This window comes from Schistocerca americana, chromosome 6 (assembly GCF_021461395.2).
Source record: "Schistocerca americana isolate TAMUIC-IGC-003095 chromosome 6, iqSchAmer2.1, whole genome shotgun sequence".
In the NCBI taxonomy this organism is placed as follows: domain Eukaryota; kingdom Metazoa; phylum Arthropoda; class Insecta; order Orthoptera; family Acrididae; genus Schistocerca; species Schistocerca americana.
In genome coordinates, this window is record NC_060124.1 from 164936444 (window position 1) to 164955286 (window position 18843).

The window sequence follows — 18843 nt, forward strand, 5'->3', positions numbered from 1 at the left end:
CACCCCCTAGGAAGAGGGTCAAGCTCGCTGGCTTGGGTTGAAACCTATCCCTCGGTACCTGGTTTGTACCAGGACAGATGGCGAAAGTTTTGCCACGTCCAAGCCTTTGTTTTTCATGGAAACGATTGAAGGTAAGTATGGCGAAGTGGAATCCACGAGTAAAATGCAGTCAGGTTCTTTGCTCATAAAGACATCTTCTGCTGCCCAATCTGAAGCCCTGCATGCTCGTGACCATCTGGGTGACATCCCAGTCTCCGTCGCACCCCACCAATCTTTGAACTCGGTACAGGGCATCATTTTCCACCAGGATCTTCTTCTCCAAACTGACGAGGAGCTCCGTGCAAACCTCAAGCAGCGAGGAGTCCGATTTATCCGCTGTGTACAGCGAGGCCCTAAAAAACAATCGCACCGATACAGGTGCAGTTATCCTGGCCGTTGAGGGGATACCCTCCCAGAGAAGGTAAAGGTGACGGTGTATCGGTGTGATGTAAAACCTTACATTCCACCACCGATGAGATGCTTTAAATGCTTACAGTTTGGACACCTCTTCCTGCAGCACCAATGATCGCCTCTTCGGTGACTGTGGTCACCCCCTCCATGAGGCGAGTGCCAGTGCTCCCCCGCCAGTGTGCGTAAATTGTAACGCGCAGCACCCTCCACGCTTGCCAGCATGCCCGGTGTATGTGAAAGAATGATGGATTCAAGAGTACAAGACCTTAGATCGACTTACCTACACCGAGGCTTGTTGAAAGTATGACCGGCTCCATCCTGTGCCAATAACTTCAACTTTCGTTTCAGTTACGTCCATTCCCCCTCCTACCCCCTCCTTTTCCCAGTCGTGCCACATTCGCCCCACACCTTCCGCCTCACCCTCACCCTCACTCTCCCACTCCCCCTCCCCAACAGTATCCATACCCACCCCTTCGTGTGCTGCTCCCCCTCCCCTGCCAGAGAAGCACTCCCCTTCTGCAGCCGCCAGTACTGCAGCTCCCTCCTGGGACTCCTCTTCCTGGCACCCCCCTGAAAGGCTATCTGCAGCTCCACATCGGCTGCTCGATACGCGGGCCAAGATTGCCAGGTGTAATTTTGTGCCCGACCTCGCTGCAGTCTGCCCTTCTCTTCCTTCACAAAAGAAGCAGAAACACAAGAAGAAGGGCAAAGCCGATGAGCCAACAGTCTGACCCCACCTATATGGACATTACACCATCCTTATCGGTGATGGATGGCGACTCCGCAGCGTGACTGGCTCCAGTCCGTTCACTTCCCATTTGGACTCCAGCTTGAGAATCCTCCAGTGGAATTGTAATTGCTAATTGAGTCACCTCCCAGACTTGCAGCCCCTTTTTTCTTCCTACTCTTCTGCTTGCATTGCTCTCCAGGAGACCCATTTTGTCAATTCTTAGTCACCCACCCTTCGTGGGTTCCACGCTTTCTGTCGAAACTGAATTGGCCCCTTGCAGGCTTCTTGTGGTGGTTGCACCTTGGTCCGCAAGGACATTGTTAGTAAATGGGTTCCCCTCCATACCACTCTGGAAGCAATTGCTGTCAGGGTCCATCTGGCCACTTCAGTCACAATCTGTTATATCTCCCTACCGCCTGACAGGCCGCCCACATCCCTTGCCCTAACCACACTTCTTCAACAACTCCCTTCTCCTTTCCTGTTTCTAGGGGACTTTAATTCCCACAACCCTCGTTGGCTACTAACCTGGGTAGGACTGTTGAAGCTGTTCTGGCAGGGCTTGACCTCTGTCTCCTAAACACTGGCACTCCCACACACTTTAGTATGGCACGTGGCACTTTCTCTGCCATTGACCTCTCCATCTGCAGTCCCGGCCTTCTTCCCTCCATTCGTGGGGTGTCCACAGTGACTTATGTGACAGCAATTATTACCCAATTGTTTTGACCTTCCTTCAGTATATATCGCTCCGTCACGCTCCCAGGTTGCCCTTCTCTAAAGCTGATTGGGGTGCTTTCTCCTCTGCTACCATCCCCCCTGTACTACCGCACAATAGTATTGATGAGTCTACACTGACTTTGACTACCACCATTCTTTCCACAACTGTTTCAGCCATCCCTTCTTCCTCGGGTTCCCCCTGTCGGATGATGGTCCCTTGGTGGACTCCAGAAATTGCTGCGGCCATAAAAGACCACCGCCGTGCTCTTCAACACTTCAAGCAGCACCCTTGTACTGCTCTCCTTCTGGTCTTTAAACGATTCTGCACCCAGGCCCATTACCTAATCAAATTTCAGAAACAGATTTACTGGGAAAGATTTGTGGCTGCCATAGGACTGCACACCCACTCTTCATAAGTCTGGGTGAAACTTGGATGAATTTTTGGCCATCGTCCTCCCACCAGCGTTGCAGGAATTTCTGTGCACGATGTCGTCCTTACCCATCCGGACTTTGTCGCAGAGCATTTTGCTCAACACTTTGCTGAAGCCTATGCATCGACTGAATATCTGCCCATGTTCTTTCTCCTGTAAGAGCGCTCGGAATGACTGCTTTTGTCTTTCGTTTCTCACTGCTTGGAGCTTTATAATACACCATTTAGTGAGTGGTAATTTGCCAACGCCCTCACTCTTTGTCCCGACACGGTGCCTGGACCGGATTGGATACATAACCAAATGCTCCAACACTTATTGGTGGCTGGCCACTGTTGTATATTGACCCTTTTCAACCGTCTGTGGAGTGAGGGGGTATTTCCTACCCAGTGGCAGGAAAGCATTGTTATTCCGGTGTTGAAGCCTGGGAAGCCACCTCTTCAGTTGGATAGCTACCATCCAACTAGCCTTACCAACACCCTCTGCAAGCTCCTTGAACGCCTGGTGAGTCAGCGGCTGTTTTGATCCTTGACTCACGTGACCTTTTGTCATAGACTCAAGGTGGTTTTTGCTGTGGCCGCCCTACGGTGGATAACTTGGTCCACCTGGAGTCTGCTATCCAGTTGGCTTTTGCCCATCGGCAACACCTCATTGTAGTCTTCTTTGACCTGCATAAAGCCTATGACACCACCTGGTGCCACCACATCCTCGCCTCCCTTCACGAATGGGGCCTTCATGGCACTCTGCCTGTTTTTATCCGTAACTTTTTTCTTGTCACTCTTTCCGGGTCCAAGTTGGTGCCTCCCATAGCACTTCCCATGGGCAAGAAAATGGGGTTCCACAGGGTTCCGTGATGAGTGTCCATCTCTTTCTCGTCACCATTAATGGACTGGTGGCGGCTGCTGGGCCAACAGTGTCCCCTTCTTTGTATGCTGACGATTTTTGTATCTATGTCGCTTCCTCCATCATGGGCACTGCAGAATGCCGTCTACAGGGGGCAATCTACCCGATGCAATCTTGGGCTGTCTCCCATGGCTTTAGTTTTCGGTGGCCAAGTCGTGTGTCATGCATTTCTGCTGTCGCCGTACAGTCCATCCCCATCTGGACCTGTTCCTCGATGACCAATCCCTCGAGGTGATGAGCACCCATCACTTCTTGGGTCTGGTCTTCGATGCCCAGTTGACGTGACTCCCTCATCTTCGCCAGCTAAAGAGGACGTGCTGGTTACATCTGAATGTTCTTAGATGTGTGTGCAATATCACCTGGGGTTCAGACCGCTCGATTCTCCTGCAATTGTACAAAGCACTGGTCCAGTCTCGTTTAGACTACAGCAGTCCTGTCTATGGTTCTGCATCATCAACATTTCAGATACTACCCTTCCACCATTGTGGGATACGACTTGCGACTGGTGCCTTTCGGACTAGCCCCATGATTAGCCTTCTTGCAGAGGCAGGGATTCCACCGCTGATAGTTCTGCACCAACAACAACTCAACAGCTGATATCTTATGCACTCTGCATTCGCTGCACCCCAAATCACCCGATTTATGGTCTCCTTTATACAGACATGGAGATCAACCTCCCGCGGCGGCGGCCACAATGTGGGCTTACCATGACTGCCCTCATTCAGTTGCTCTTTTATGAGCTCCAGCACTTCCCTTTACCACCTCTTTTTTCCGCTCACGCACGTACCCCTCCGTGGTGAATCTCTCGGCCACAGCTCTGTCTTGATCTCTCGATCAATTCAAAGGGTTCTGTCCCTCCGGAGGCCCTTCACCACCAGTTCTACTGTCTCCTCAGTTCATTCCAGGGTTCAGAAGTGATTTATACTAATGGCTCGATGGTTGTTAGTCACACTGGGTGTGCTTACATCTACGTGAGACACACGGAACTTTGTTCCTTGCCACTGTAGTGTTTTAGTGCAAAATTGGTAGCCATCTTGCGCACACTGGAGCATGTCTGCTTCTGCTCAGGACTGTCCTTGACTATCTGTAGTGACTCCTTGAGAAGTTTGAAAGCTATCGGCCAGTGCTTCCCTTGCCACCTGTTGGTCATAGCTATCCAGTACTCCCTTTCTCTCCTTGATCAATGTGGATGCTCAGTGGTTTTCATTTGGACCTCAGGCCATGTTGGGATTGCTGGCAGTGAACTTGCCAATCGACTGGCTAAATTGGCTACTAACGGGCCATCTCTTGCTATTGGCATTCCGGAAATAGACCTTTGCTCGGCATTACCTCATCAGGTTTTGGGACTTTGGAATGCAGAATGGCACACTATTTCTTCGCCAAACAAGCTCAGGGCGATAAAGGATTCTACAATTTTGTGGTGTCCTCCTTATGGGCCTCTCGTAAAGCCTCTGTCATTGTTTGCCGGCTACACATCGGCCATACTTGACTGACTCACGGTTATCTCGTCCGTTGTGAGGACCCCCCTCCCTGTCGTTGTGGATCAATGTTGACTGTGGTGCACCTCTTACTGGACTGTCCCGATTCAGCTGCCCTGCGATGGACTTATAGCTTTCCTGACTTGCTCCACCTGGCGTTAGCTGACAATGTCTCAGCGGCTGATCTACTTTTACGATTTCTTCGTGATGGAGGTTTTTATCGCTTTATTTAAGGGTGGGACCTTCAACCTTATCGATGGGTGGAGGGGATGGCAAGCCGTCTCGCTCCCCTACCCACCCCCACCCCCCACACCACCACCCCCTTCACCCCGATTGGACTGGCTTCAACTGGGCTTGGTGGTTCACCCCCGTCCTCTGCCTTCCCACTCCTTTCTTTATGGGGTCTGTTTTATATTGAGTGTCTATTATCTTGTCTACCTGTGCTTCTTCCTTCATGCCCCTGTCATTAGTCACTTTCTTTCCGTCCTCTCTTCTTCCACCACCTTCTCCCTTCCTTCTCTGTCAATAATTTGTAATTTTATGGCCATTGTAGTTCCCTCTTATAGTGTGAGGTTTTATCGGTTTTAGTTATTCCAAGTTCGGAGGGACTGATGTTCACATAGTTTGGTCCCTTCTCCAATCCAACCAACCAACCGTTATCAGCTTTTATTAAAAGAAGATGCTGATCATAAAAAGCCTTGTTACTTTTACATGTTATGACTTGTTGCAGTGTAGCAGAATGAGAGAATCTGAAGATGGTTATTGCATAGCCAAAACTGGTAATTCTATTCAGAAAGCTGTGTTATCAAGATGATTAAATAAAAATTATGTACATCATGACCGCTCTCCATATGCTCATTTTGTGCCAAATTTTGTTATATTTAATCTGTTGCCGATTTCATGGTGAGAAGTATGCTGCACAGATATATGCCACTGTAACCTCTCACTATAAGGAGAGGTTATACCAGACGCTGGTAACTGCTAAACTGTCCCTTTGTACACATATTTTCATAAATGCTTTAGATGATGATGATGTAATTAATATTCTTACAATAGTAATTTCCTGTGTCTCATTGTCCTGGTACACATCTTTCAATTGGATGTCCTTAACCTACCCCAGTTATGCGACTGAGGAAAGGGGACCTATGCCTTAACGTGGAATCTCTGGTAACTCCTGACCTCATAGAGAGGTGAAGGCAATGTTAAAATGCAGACTGAAAAATCCATGATCTGATTGGGATTCAATCCGATGGCCTCGCTGTCTCCAAGCAAGCACTTTACTGCTAGACCACCAAGTCCAATAATAAGATGATTTACGATTCACTGCATGAATTGTGGATGGGCCTATTTCATTTAGATGTATATTTAGCCCTTCAGCAGTGATGTCTAGGAAAATTCAGAATAAAAGTCTCCAGTTATCAGAGATTTTTGTTATCCAAGCACTTTGTGACGTCCGCCTGCTTTATTTCTTTGTTGATAGGCCTCGGTGTTGACGCACTGCATTGTTATACTGGCTGAAAAAGGGGGAGGGGGTGAAAGTTCAACACTGACCACTGTAAATGATGTAGCCGACAGTTGTACATTTGCGTTTCACAGTTCTTTACTTTCACTATTCACAACCCCCCAATATTAGACAATTATATGGCCAGTTCACTATTGGTAAATGTTGATAAGCCTTATTAATAGGTTGCAGGCAAACATCAGCACACTGCTAAAATAGTTTGCTGTTGAACATCTATGCGTAGTAAAAACTCTAACCACACAGTTCACAGTTCTTGCAGAATAATACAGTACGTGTGACACTATTTTTCAAATAAATTAAACAGACATTGTCTTTAATTGTTCTAAAACATGGCCTATTTGTGTTACAGTTATTCCACTGTTAAGTTGATGCATTGTTGTTGATCTAAGTAAAATGTGTTTCACGTCTGACAATCAGCCGTGGAGTGACTGTCTCGGGATCAAAAATCGGTCCTTTACATATCCTCACAATAATAGGCACAGAAACTATTCGTTGTTTGATGTTCAAGTTACGGAAATTATAATTAAAACATAACTCATTCAATTAACTGAATATATCGAAAAATGCCTTCTTTTTAACAGTTCCTTCTATCACAAAGGTTAGGCCGAATTATTTGTTTAAATAATGAAATTTACAAATATAGTTATACTTTTGAGAAAACCTGGTAATTATTTTGGAATTAAGGGCTGGCTTTGCTAATACGTTTTCAAATAGACCCGAATAAATAATTTAAGAATCCTGGTAGTTCTTCTTCCAAATGTTTATAATTAGTATAGAATTTATATTTGTTTATAAGTCAACAATAGAATCTAAGTCATGAAACAATTACTGATTTCACCCAATAACGAAAGTATTAACTAGGAATGGCCAAAATAAATTAGGAAATTAATTACATACACAAAACTAAGCCAAAATTAGAAACACTGAGGGCCAACCTATCTCTTTTATGGAAATGCAGATTATACTCATGCCTGTTAATGGTAATTAGGCAAAAAGGAAAATCAAATGAATTGGAGGAGGCAGATGGCAAAACAAGAGGAAGTAGAGAGAGCCCAGCTTGATTCGTCACAACTTGCTAGAGCCAATACATTTTGATGAATAAATTTGACTGCTTGCAGCTGGTTTAAACTTTTATTCAAGAAGTTAAAGTGAATAGTGCACCACACAATACTACTTCATCTACGTAGTGGGACATACCAAAGGCATTCCCATAAGAGGCAAAACCAGATAAGATACTGATGTTGAGCACTGGGGTCTGGAGCAAAGTTGACATAATTCATCCCATAGGTGTTCCATTGGTTTCAGTTTGGAAGTTTGGGCAGACCAGTCCATTTCAGTTATATTATTGTCCACAAACCATTTCCTCACATGTGCAGGGGGTAGGCAAAATAATGTGTACACCTGTACTTACTTGGGAATGGTTTACTAATAAGGGGTTGGATCCCCATTTGCTTGTAATACAGCTGCAATTTGCCTTCAAATATTGGGATGTAATGATTGTATAGTCTCCAGTGGAATGTTACACCATTCTTCGATCAGACCCTCTTCTAATACCTGTAGTGATGAGGGAGGCAGAAATCGCTCCGGAGACTGTGCTCCAATACCACCCACAAGGGTTCAGTAATGTTAAAGTCCAGGGACTGTGCTGGCATGAAAGACACTGCAGTTCACTTGCATACTCCTCATACCACGATTGTACTGTCCTGGCTATGTTTATGGGTGTGTTATCATCCTGAAATATACCATCATTGTTGGGAACAACATTTGAATCATGAGATGCACCTGATCACCTAAAATGTTCACATAATCATTGGCTGTAACACGGCCCTTGAGAGTAATGATGGGACAAGCAGAATACCATGATATGGCTGCCGACAACATCACACTTCCACCTCCATGCTTAACAGTTGGAATCAAGCAGTCAGGATTGTTGGCTGCTTTTGGCGTTCTCCAGATGTAAACCTGGCCCAGTGTTGGAAGTAATGAAAATATTGACTTGTTGGACTGTATGACGTGTTTCCACTGATCAGCCTCCAGGATTTATGCTCCTGACACCATATTTTACACTTTTTTGTGTTGGTTGTCGTCACTAATGGTGTCGGTATAGCAGCTCGTCCATGAATATTTGCTTTATGGAGTTTTCGGCGGACGGTGTCGATAGATACAGGGTCTCGATGACGACTGTTGAGCTCTGCAGTCACTTTAGCCGCCGTAGTTTTGTGTTGTTTTGACACAATTCGTGCTAGCGTTCGACAATCTGTCATTTAGTTTCAATTTGTGCCCACTATTACATTTACACGATGATGTCTTTCCACGTTTTGTGTAGGCTGTCATGACTGCTGAAACGGTTGCTCTTGAGACGTTCAATAAGTTGGCGTCTTGATTACTGATGCTCCAGCTAATTGGCCCCCCGTAATCTGTCCCCTTTGGAACTCTGTTAAGTCTTTCATTGCACGTCGACCTCGGCCTCTGAATGCAAATACAAAGTGTGCACTACTCGTAAACAACCTGCACTGATGCCCGGTCTGTACTTAACATGGGCAGTCCACCGCCACACATGCCTTACCTGTGTTGTTGACCGCCAAACACAATCATCCCATTACTACCACTGTTCACATTATTTTGCCTATGCTCTGTACTGCTTTATGACTGAAAGGATTGCCATGCTGGTACAATCATTCATTGTCTCTTTTTCCCTACTACGTGCAATACACAATGCTGTAAAATGTATTCATATACTTCTGCATTTAGCATTTTATCAAGCACAGATCTGAGATCATATCCTAATCATTAAAAAAAATCCATATTCTAACATGACAACCTTCATATTCACTGTTGGCACTACACTTGATGATAGGGAATGTTCTCCAGGTATTCGCCAAACCCAAACCCTTCCATCAGATTACTGCAGAGTACAGCGTGACCTGACACTCCAGATCACTTGTTTCCAGTCGTTCACTGCCCAGTGGTATTGCTGTTGACACCACTTAGTGTCGCTTAGCACTGACAACAGAAATATGCGGCTTATGAGAAGTTGCTCATCATTGTACCACATTCTTTGAAACACCCTATGCACAGTCATTGTGCTATCTGTGCTGCTAGTAGCATTTTGGAAATCACGAGTGATTCGTTCTGTTGATGCCATGTGATTTTTAGAACCACATGCTGCAGTGCTAAATGATCCCAGTCCATCATCACCTGAAGTCTGTCTGGTTTTGGTTTAGCTGTGGTTGTTTCTTTGCATTTTCGCTTCACCATCAGTTAAGCTGGACAGCTTTTGAAGGGTTGAAATGTACCTGATTAATTTGTTACTCAGGTGACACCCACGTTTGAAGTCACTGTTGTTATTGCTTCTCTAACGACAACATATCACTCCCTCCCTACTTTTATACTGGCAGTTCCACCCATTGTGACATCTGGTCATCACTTCTGCATTACATGGATGTGTCCAGATACTTCTGATCATGTAGTGTATACTCAGCAAACCTCTCTACGGTTTATAGCAGTGCGTGCTTCTGATTTCATTATGACTTATCCCCCTCGCTGTTCCATTTGTGAATGATATGTGAGAAGAACGAGCATCAGTTAGCTTTTTTATGAGTTCTAATCTTTGAGATTTTCCCCACCATGGTAATTTGACAAGATGTGTGCGGGAGAAAGTAATATGTTGCCAAACTCTTCTTGGAACATAGTCTCTTGGAATTTTAACAGTAAGTTCCACTTTGTTACATCTCTCTTGTAGTGACTGCCAATGACAGCATCTCCATAATGCTCTTGCATTTACTCAACTAACCCATTAACAAACACACTGTTCTTCAATGAGTCAGTGTCTTTATTTTTTTCTGTTAACGGTGGTAATGGTGCCAGACTGGCATGCGACACTGAAAATACAAATGAAAAGTCCATTATGTAAGGTGCAGCTTCATGAATGAATGAAATTTCCTTAGGATTCTTCCAATGAATTTTAGCTTGCCACCTGCTTTACCTATGAATATCTTTCATGGTTATTCCACCTTGTCACTGTGTTCTGTTACTCTGGTTTTTTAGGGATGTTATTGTTTCCAGTGATTCATCACCAGTAGCTTAACTGAACAGTAATGGATCTCTTAGCTTATTTATGCCCAGCACATTTATTGAGGTTTAGGATCAACTACCTATTCGGATCATCAATCCTCTGCCTGTCTTGCTGCAATTCTCTTGACTGTTGATCCTTCCTAGAGACATAAGTATCATCTGCACACAGCCTCACTGAGCATCCAACTTTACCCACTTGCTCATTTATATACTATGGGTAGCAAAAATATGCCACTAAACATTGAGGGGTATTACATGATACTTTGAGAAAAAAATTGACGGTAGGAATCAATCTCTGGAAGTGTTGCCAGACAACGCTACCGTGTGTTGAAGTTACAAGGGGGAAAAAGGGTTGTCATTAGATAACACCTTTGGTTGGAAGTATTAGTTGAAACATTCATGATTCTGCCATCACTTAGTGGTCTCTGTAGTATTGTCACGCACAGACGTGTTAGACACCATCTGACATGCTGAATGCTGTCGAGTCCATTGCAAGGAGTTTTGACCGTAGCCCATTGGCGTTACGCCTAATGTTTGCTGCTGAAGGGTTGACCTAGGGACTCAAATATGCTATTAACTCTAGGCAGCATCTCATTCCTATAGCAAAGGTGTAAGGGAACATCTTTGTGGCCAGTATCCACATTCAGTTATCTCCCAGAGATATACATTTCCACCATTGTTTGCCACTCACCTCCATTTGAGAACAAACAGGTCAGATCATGCACATGAGAATGCGCTGTGACATTTGATTTTTCAGGAGATTTCAACTGCACTAGTGTCATGGTTTACACCATGGGCCCCAACTTTATTGCAGCCTAGGGCTGTGGCCCTTGCATCTTGTAGCGGTTTTCAGACATTGGTCAATTCTCCTTTTCCAAGAAATGAATCGTCCAAGCTGCAGCAGGCATGTCATTGAATACAATTTTATATTAATTTTCCAAAATATGTTCTGTCATTGCTGATATCTCTGAGTGGTTTGTAGCACAGCTACTTGCGAGGTCTGGAAGAGTGACTTTGGAATCAGAATATCCTATGTGCATAAGATGTGGTGGTGGTGGTGGTGGTGGTGGTGGTGGTTAGTGTTTAATGTCCTGTCGACAACGAGGTCATTAGAGACGGAGCGCAAGCTCGGGTTAGGGAAGGATTGGGAAGGAAATCGGCCGTGCCCTTTCAAAGGAACCATCCCGGCATTTGCCTACATAAGATGTCTTGATGAGGTTATTGCAAAGTGAAGCAGCGGCGCACTCTGCAAAATAATACCTGATCGAATGTCCCAGGTCTGTGCCTAAGCTATCAGCTGCAACAGGATATACTTAAGGAAATGAGGGGAAAATTGTATTCAGTGACACCTTTATCATCACATTCACAGCATAATAAAAAATCAGAGAGATTATAATTTAAAGACATTCTCTCAGAAGAGAGCAGCTTAGAGGTCAATGTGGCTTCTGATGCTGCCATTGTGAGAGGAAGTGAGTGAGGAATGAAAATGTTGCATTTTATGATGATTGAATGAGCACTACTTACATCAGTTGGTAGCACAGTTGTAGGGATGAGGCAATTGTCTAAAAGTCAGTTACCATTCAACAGTGTCCAAGGAATTCTCACCTTAACAGTTTATGGAAAATAAATACTTTCTGGGACTTGTACAAGGTAAAAACCTGTCCTCACAGAGAGGAAAACAATATCTGAATGAATCATTTTTAATGAAAAACTTTCTGATTACACCAGAAACGATTTCTATGATGCTTCTGTTGAAGAGCATCATATTTGCTTTTGTGGGACAGAAACTAAGCTAATGTGCAGCATTTTGTAATATTAGTGATAATGAGCCACATGCCAAGCTAATTAGTTCAGCAATTATTTTGTATTTTAGTTTATATGTAGCTTGTATGGAAGTACAAATTGTCTGTCTCAATATTATAATCCTGTGCATCCAGATGATATTTAACTAGCTATTTGTACAATTGTGGTGCATGAGGGGTGAAGATTGCAATCATTATGAGAGTTATTTGAAAGTTATACTTCTTGTACATCATTTCAGATTCTGGAAGACCAGAGCTGTATGAAGAGGTTAAGCTGTTCCGAAATGCAAGAGAGAGAGAGAAGTAAGTTCTTTGTACTTTCTTCAAACCAATTTATTTACTAAAAGCTGCCATGAGGTAGCTCCTGTTCTTTTCCTCCTCCTCAGCCTCACGGATGTAGGTTTTTACACTTCTGTTATAAGACTTGTTTTAAACTTTTGCTGTTACTTGGGCATCTTTGTCCTGTTTCAATATGGTTGGTAACATTTGATGGCTTCTCTGGTGATAATCTTTCAGGTATTTCCTGGAAGCAGACTAATACTCTGGAAATTCATATCTGTTCAGCTTTTAACTAAGAATTAATTTGAAAATTAGAGGAGCTGACTGTACTCTCACAGCGAGAATTAGATGCTTGTTGTTTAAAATCCAGATGTTGAGTTTGAAATGCATTGAAGTTGTTGTTGGGCGTTGACGGTATATTTTTAAGTTATTCCTCAAGTAGAAGCATTGTCTTGCAGCAACAGGTAAACTAGTTTCCTCCTCCTCCTCCTCCTACTACTACTACTACTACTACTACTCCTCCTCAAAGTGCAAGTATCCTATGACAATCTTTTATAGATTGGAATGTACCCAACTTCTATACCTGTCACCAATAACGCAAATGCCACGTTTTAGTAGCCATAACGGGTCTTTAAAGGATTGTGGAATATGTTTTATTTTCCAAATTGGGTGGAATAGTCTTGTTATAGTTGTCTAGAGTCATGGCAATTTTGCTGGTGGATGACCGTGTATATTCCTCCTTCTTGTTTTTCCTTATGATTGAAGAGCACATATTATTTGAATCTCCAAGTAATCATTCTTTAAGGAAGTTTTATGATAGTGTTTTATCTTGGCAGGTAAACTCTTTAGTTGCAGGTGCCATGGCTTATACTCCAGGATGGTGCGCACAATAGTGGTTCATAGCCAACTCCTGACATTAGGTGGAGGTCTGTGTGCATTTTTTCTTCTTGTCGACAGATTACCTCTAAATTATCTAGTCTTCATTAGAATTTCCAGAAGTGGTATCAGTTTTCTTCCAATCCATGACAAAATTGTATCTGAGAAAGCAGTTGAGTTGTTGCAGAAATTAGAGCAAGTTTTCCCCATGTGCTTGACCTTGCAGTAACATCTCAATTTCCCAAATCATCTTCATTTGGCAGTTCTGTTGCATAACGTCTGTGGATAGGACAACTAGTCCTATATATTTGTAATCACAATCTGAGGCACTATTTGAAAAATCTTGGACATTTTTCTATGGTTACATGTGGAGCAGCTGAATGGGTTGTAAACAGTGTTTGTTAGTTCATGTATCAGAAGCATGCATAACAGAGAGATTAACATATCAACTTCCACTGCCATAACTTAGTTTAAATTAAGTACTTTACCAAATCTGTTACTGTACGTTAAATGCAGCAATATATACGCTTAAGACACATCAGTTAGTTACAGGATTGTTATACAATGCTTAAAAAGATACTTTGCTTATTATTGTTACAATTCTTTAGTGGCACATACCAGAATTAACTTAAAATATATACTGACTCATTATGAATCATTATTTGTTTCGTTATTATGTATCTCCAGTACTCAGCAGTGCACTTAAATACTTAACACCTGTATAGCTAATTTTTTATGGCTGTGGTTAGTGATATTTAAAGTTTATAATTGAAACAGCAACCAGCCACAAGTATGGTTTAACAGGGTTTATTTGGATCAAACCATGGTTTCCAATTTCTTACAAATCTATCTTCAAGTGCATGTGACACACTTCATTGTTTTCCTGCTGAGGCCATGTTGTATATCATTATTGATTTGCTACGCTGTGATGGGCAGAAAGTTTTTTGTTCACTATTTGGTAAAGTTTACCAGAGATTTAATTCTTATGACCTCTGTCAAAGTATTCATAAGGTTTAAAGTTATTACAGTGTGAAATGTGTTGAAAAATTATGTGCTGTATGATTCTGTGTGACGAAGTCGCCCTGTGTTTCTGTTGTGAATTTTTAAAATCAACACATTTGCAGATGTAAACTATGCAAGTGCTGTCAAGAACTAAATCTCTGATGAACTTTACCAAAAAAAAAAAAAAAACTTTACAAGGCCCCAGCGAGGAAACAATGAAACATGTAACAACCATCTGAAGGTGGATTTGTAAGAAATCCAATACTGGTCATGGTTTGATCCAAATAAATATTGCTCAACCATTTCTTTGGCTGGTCGCTGTTTCAGTTGTAAACTTTTGTAGTATTACAACCATGGTTCTCAAAATGTCAACTTTTGAAAAAATAGCATATAATGACATTAGTTTCACCTGTGTTGTTCATGAAACTCGCCTAAAGACAGTTATTTTAAACTAGTTACCTTGAGAGCACAAAGCTGTCATAATACCTACACCTTGGTTATTTACTTCTGCCACTAAAATGCAATGGGCTTGCGTGAGGAGATGCTAAAAAGTAATCCCTCCAATTTTTTATGTGAAAACTCTCAAAGCTTTTTAAATAAAACAAATGTTATTAACATTCTACATCTTTATTCTTCATGTCTACATATTTATTTCTCCACATAGTCACCCTGGCAATGAACACATTTCTCCCAACGAGAGACTGGTTTGTTGATATTGTCACATAGAATGTTTAAGTGTGTTGATGGAGGTACAATCTCATATCTGCTTGCACTGTTTCATCACTATCAAAGTGAAGTTCTCGACTGTGTTCTTTAAGTTTTGGAAAGAGATAAAAATCGGAAGGGGCCAAGCAGTGGTGTTTTTCTGGGGGAATGCTGGGGGATGCGTACCCCTAAACTTTTTCGTCGACAAAGTAATTTTTTTACGATGTTGAGAACTTGGAAGAGTGCCTAAGATGTATTTCAGGGACGTAAAGTTTTTATTTCATTTTTTCATGTTGGTAATGGCAATATGAACGATACCAATACAGTTTTTGGTGGGAAAAGTGATGTCATTGACTGGAAAGTTGATTGGACTCACCTGTTTCATCTGAGGTGTATTATAGGTCAATTGAAGTGTACGATACCATTTTTTTTTCCCCCCAGGAGTTGATGGGAATTGCATGCTTCATTTGAGGTGATGTAAACTGAAGTGTTAGATACCATATTCTCTTGAATGTTTGGGTGTTTCTCAGTATCGCCTGCTTCATTTGAGCTGGAGTCAACTGAAGAGTCCGATACTGTTTTTTTGTAGTTCGAAATGTTGATGTCGTCGTAGCTAAAAGCAGATGGGTGGTATCCTATGCTTCAGTAATAAGTAATTTTCGCTGCATTATATCAAATGTCGGAGTACCCTCAAACTTTTTTTCAGAAAAAAAGCACTGGGGCCAAGTCAGGACTGTATGGAGAATGAATGATAACAGTGGACCGAAATCATTGGATTGTTGCAGACATCGCAGTGTTTGTGTATGATCTGGCCATTTCTTGCTGAAGAGGGGGCTCAAATTTGTAACCTAATTACAGCATGTTGTTTCTTGTACATGGAAATCATTGCCTTACACACCGTTATTTTACACGCAAGAATTCAGAATCCTGTTGTGGCAGAGGGCTGCAAGTATGTTGGCATGAAGAATAAAGATGAAGAATGTTAACAACATTTGTGTTGTTTAAAAAGCTGTAAGAATTTTCACATAAAAAATTTGGGGGCAGTACTTTCAGCCCACCCTCCCAAAGAATGCACTAAGTTAGGTTGAAATAAAAAATCACGTTTCTGAGCCTTTAAAATTTTAAAATGTGTTATATTTCATCCGGATCTACTGATTTGTCTAATCAAGCACATTCAAAACTTAGTTCTTTTCACTGGATCACTGTGAGAGATTCTCGTTGCTTAAACCAGCAATGTATTTTATATGGAGCTTGTTCCTCTCATGTTGTATACATTTTTCATGATACAGGGAAAACTTTTGTAGCTAATCAAAATAGAGATTAATGGCTCTATATATCTGTTGATGAAATATGAGGTTATATGATTCAACAATATTATATTATTTTCTTCTTTCCCGTATTAGTTTTATATTGTTGTAATAAATATTTTTGCAGGTATGATAATATGGCTGACTTGTATGCTGTGGTAAATACTTTGCAACATCTGGAAAAAGCCTATATACGTGACTGTGTAACACCAAAAGAATACACAGCAGCTTGTTCAAAGTTGCTTGTTCAGTATAAAGCAGCTTTTAAGCAAGTGCAAGGGGATGAGTTTCCTACAATTGAATCATTTGTACGGAAATATCGTGTGAGTGCTTATTTCAGTTTATCAGCTTTTTTCTGTTCCTAAGGATATTTTAGTTATTGATTGACTGTAGAAATCTAGTTTGTGTTATGGGTTTGCTAATAAACCTTGCATAGGCCAACCCAAGTCTCTAACATTGCAACTTAGCCAATTAAAGCAATAAAATAACTTAAGGTCATGTGTGATATTCGGATCAATATCAATAGACTTTTGAATCAATATCGATAGATATTTGAAAAGAAATGAAAGATAAATTTTTAAAGTAAGTTCCGGAAAGATTGTGTGAATCAGAAACAGTCATTTGTGGAAAATAAGATATTATTTATTTGTTTATTTAGTGTCTGTTAACAAATACAAGGATTTGTGCACATATTTTACACTTCCTGTCATAATGTTCTGCAAACAATTACAAACGATAAAGATAAAAAATTATATAGCTTGATAACTAGTACATATAAATACTATCTTTACAAATGAAAGTAATCTACTCCTTCAAGGCCATTTCAAAGCAGCTTTCACTTGAGTCTTTTAAATTTTTTGGCAGTTCATTTATAAAATTTGATCCCCTTGTAATAGGCGTTGTTGCCTGCACTTTTTGCGTTATGTCTTTCCGGATGATAATCATAGTCTTCCCCAGTATTGTAAATGTACACATCTCTATTTAGACTAGTACACTGCTTGTATTTTAAAATTGGCTGAACACTTTTACAAACGTGTATTGATGTAAATGTTAGTAGATTCTTACTTTTGAAAAATCCTAAGTGAAATGTCCAGTTTCTTTTATTTGTTGAAATTTGTGGTTAAAGATTGTACTTTGTTGAAATCATTCTTATTCATTCAGTTATTTGCTGGCTGAAGTCTTTTAGCAGTTGTCTAAGCTTTTGACTGTTTGCATTATTACAATGCTTTCCTGTAGCTGGTAAATGATAAATAGTTCTTTTGTTACACTGTTCTTTGATTATTTTTTATAACAACAACCACCATGGTTGATCTTTCATTTCTGAATCTCATTTCATGCTATGATATCTCAGCTTGTCTAGTATTAAAGTTACTAACATAGTCTCTGTACACTTCACCCAGCAGGAGAATATTCAGTTTCTATTATTGTTCTAATTCGTTCCCTATTAGTAACAAATGTATTATGTTCTTGTTTTGTTTTTCCTAACAATGTCTGGTTATACAATATCTGTCTTCTTCTTCTTTTTCTTCTTCTTCTTCTTTTTATATATTTTGACCAGTGCTCCTCATATGATACCTTTCTTGCTCATATTACAGCATTCCTCTTCTGTAACTTAAAATTCCAATTTATTTTTCGTTTTTCCTGTTACTATAGTTCTTGAGTAAACTTCTTGCTTTTGTTTGCTAACTTCTTCCTGTTCTAAAGACAAAATCTGTAGTCCTTTTCTGCTTCTTATAGTCTTATTGTAGGATCTTTATGAAGGGAGTAAAAGCATGAATTGTATACAATCTGTGATCCACTTTCCTCCTACACATTTTTCCTTATCATATTCAGAGTTCCAGGAAGCTGAATATCTTAATGTTCCATGCATACTAGTTTTGAGTGAAACTTGTAATTGCCAGCATTGGATTTGTGGTCCTGTTTTTTGTGTAATTACATTTTAGGAATAAATTTATGGGGCCCAGTGAATTTGTGAGTAATAGCGAACTTGTCCCTATTCTATAACAGAAGCTGTCAGATCAATAGTTTCCTGTACATTGTACACCAAAGTCTGACAACCATTTGTAAGTCCTTCTGTCTCCAAAATTCAAATGTTTTGAGAAAGAAAGTTGCTACTCATCATATGGCGGAGATGCTGAGGTGCAGATAGGCACAACAAAAAGAATCTCACAGTTATAGCTTTCGGCTGTTAAGGCCTTTGTCAACAACAGACAAAGTGTTGTTGACGAAGGCCTTAACAGCTGAAAGCTATAATTGTGAAAATCTTTTTCTTGTGCCTATTTGCGACTCAGCATCTCCTCTATATGGGGAGTAGCAACTTTCCTTCTCATAATATTGTTACATTCCATTCTGGATTTTCTATTGTTTGAAATTCAAATGTTTGTTATTAAATTGTTCAAATTATGTCATAATTTGGACAATGTTAAAATAAATGTGTAAAGCAACTCGCATCATATTTGTGGATAAATAGTGCATATCTTGCAGAGCTGGTCTCAGTGTCAGGGCTGCTTTATAAACTATTGAAAAGAATTGTCCTGGGTTTATTTAAATGACGAGTTGCTGGAACATTTTGT

General features: G+C 41.1%; 1 protein-coding gene across 1 annotated transcript in view; it reads left to right on the plus strand.

Annotated features, from left to right (window-relative positions):
• The window catches only part of LOC124619624 (vacuolar protein sorting-associated protein 28 homolog), a 73609-nt gene that overhangs the window by 18625 nt on the left and 36141 nt on the right, over nucleotides 1-18843 (plus strand). Inside the window, exons 2-3 of the mRNA XM_047146134.1 lie at nucleotides 12341-12404; nucleotides 16398-16593. Of these exons, the coding sequence (XP_047002090.1) occupies nucleotides 12341-12404; nucleotides 16398-16593 (260 nt within the window). The remainder of the gene's footprint in view (nucleotides 1-12340; nucleotides 12405-16397; nucleotides 16594-18843) is intronic.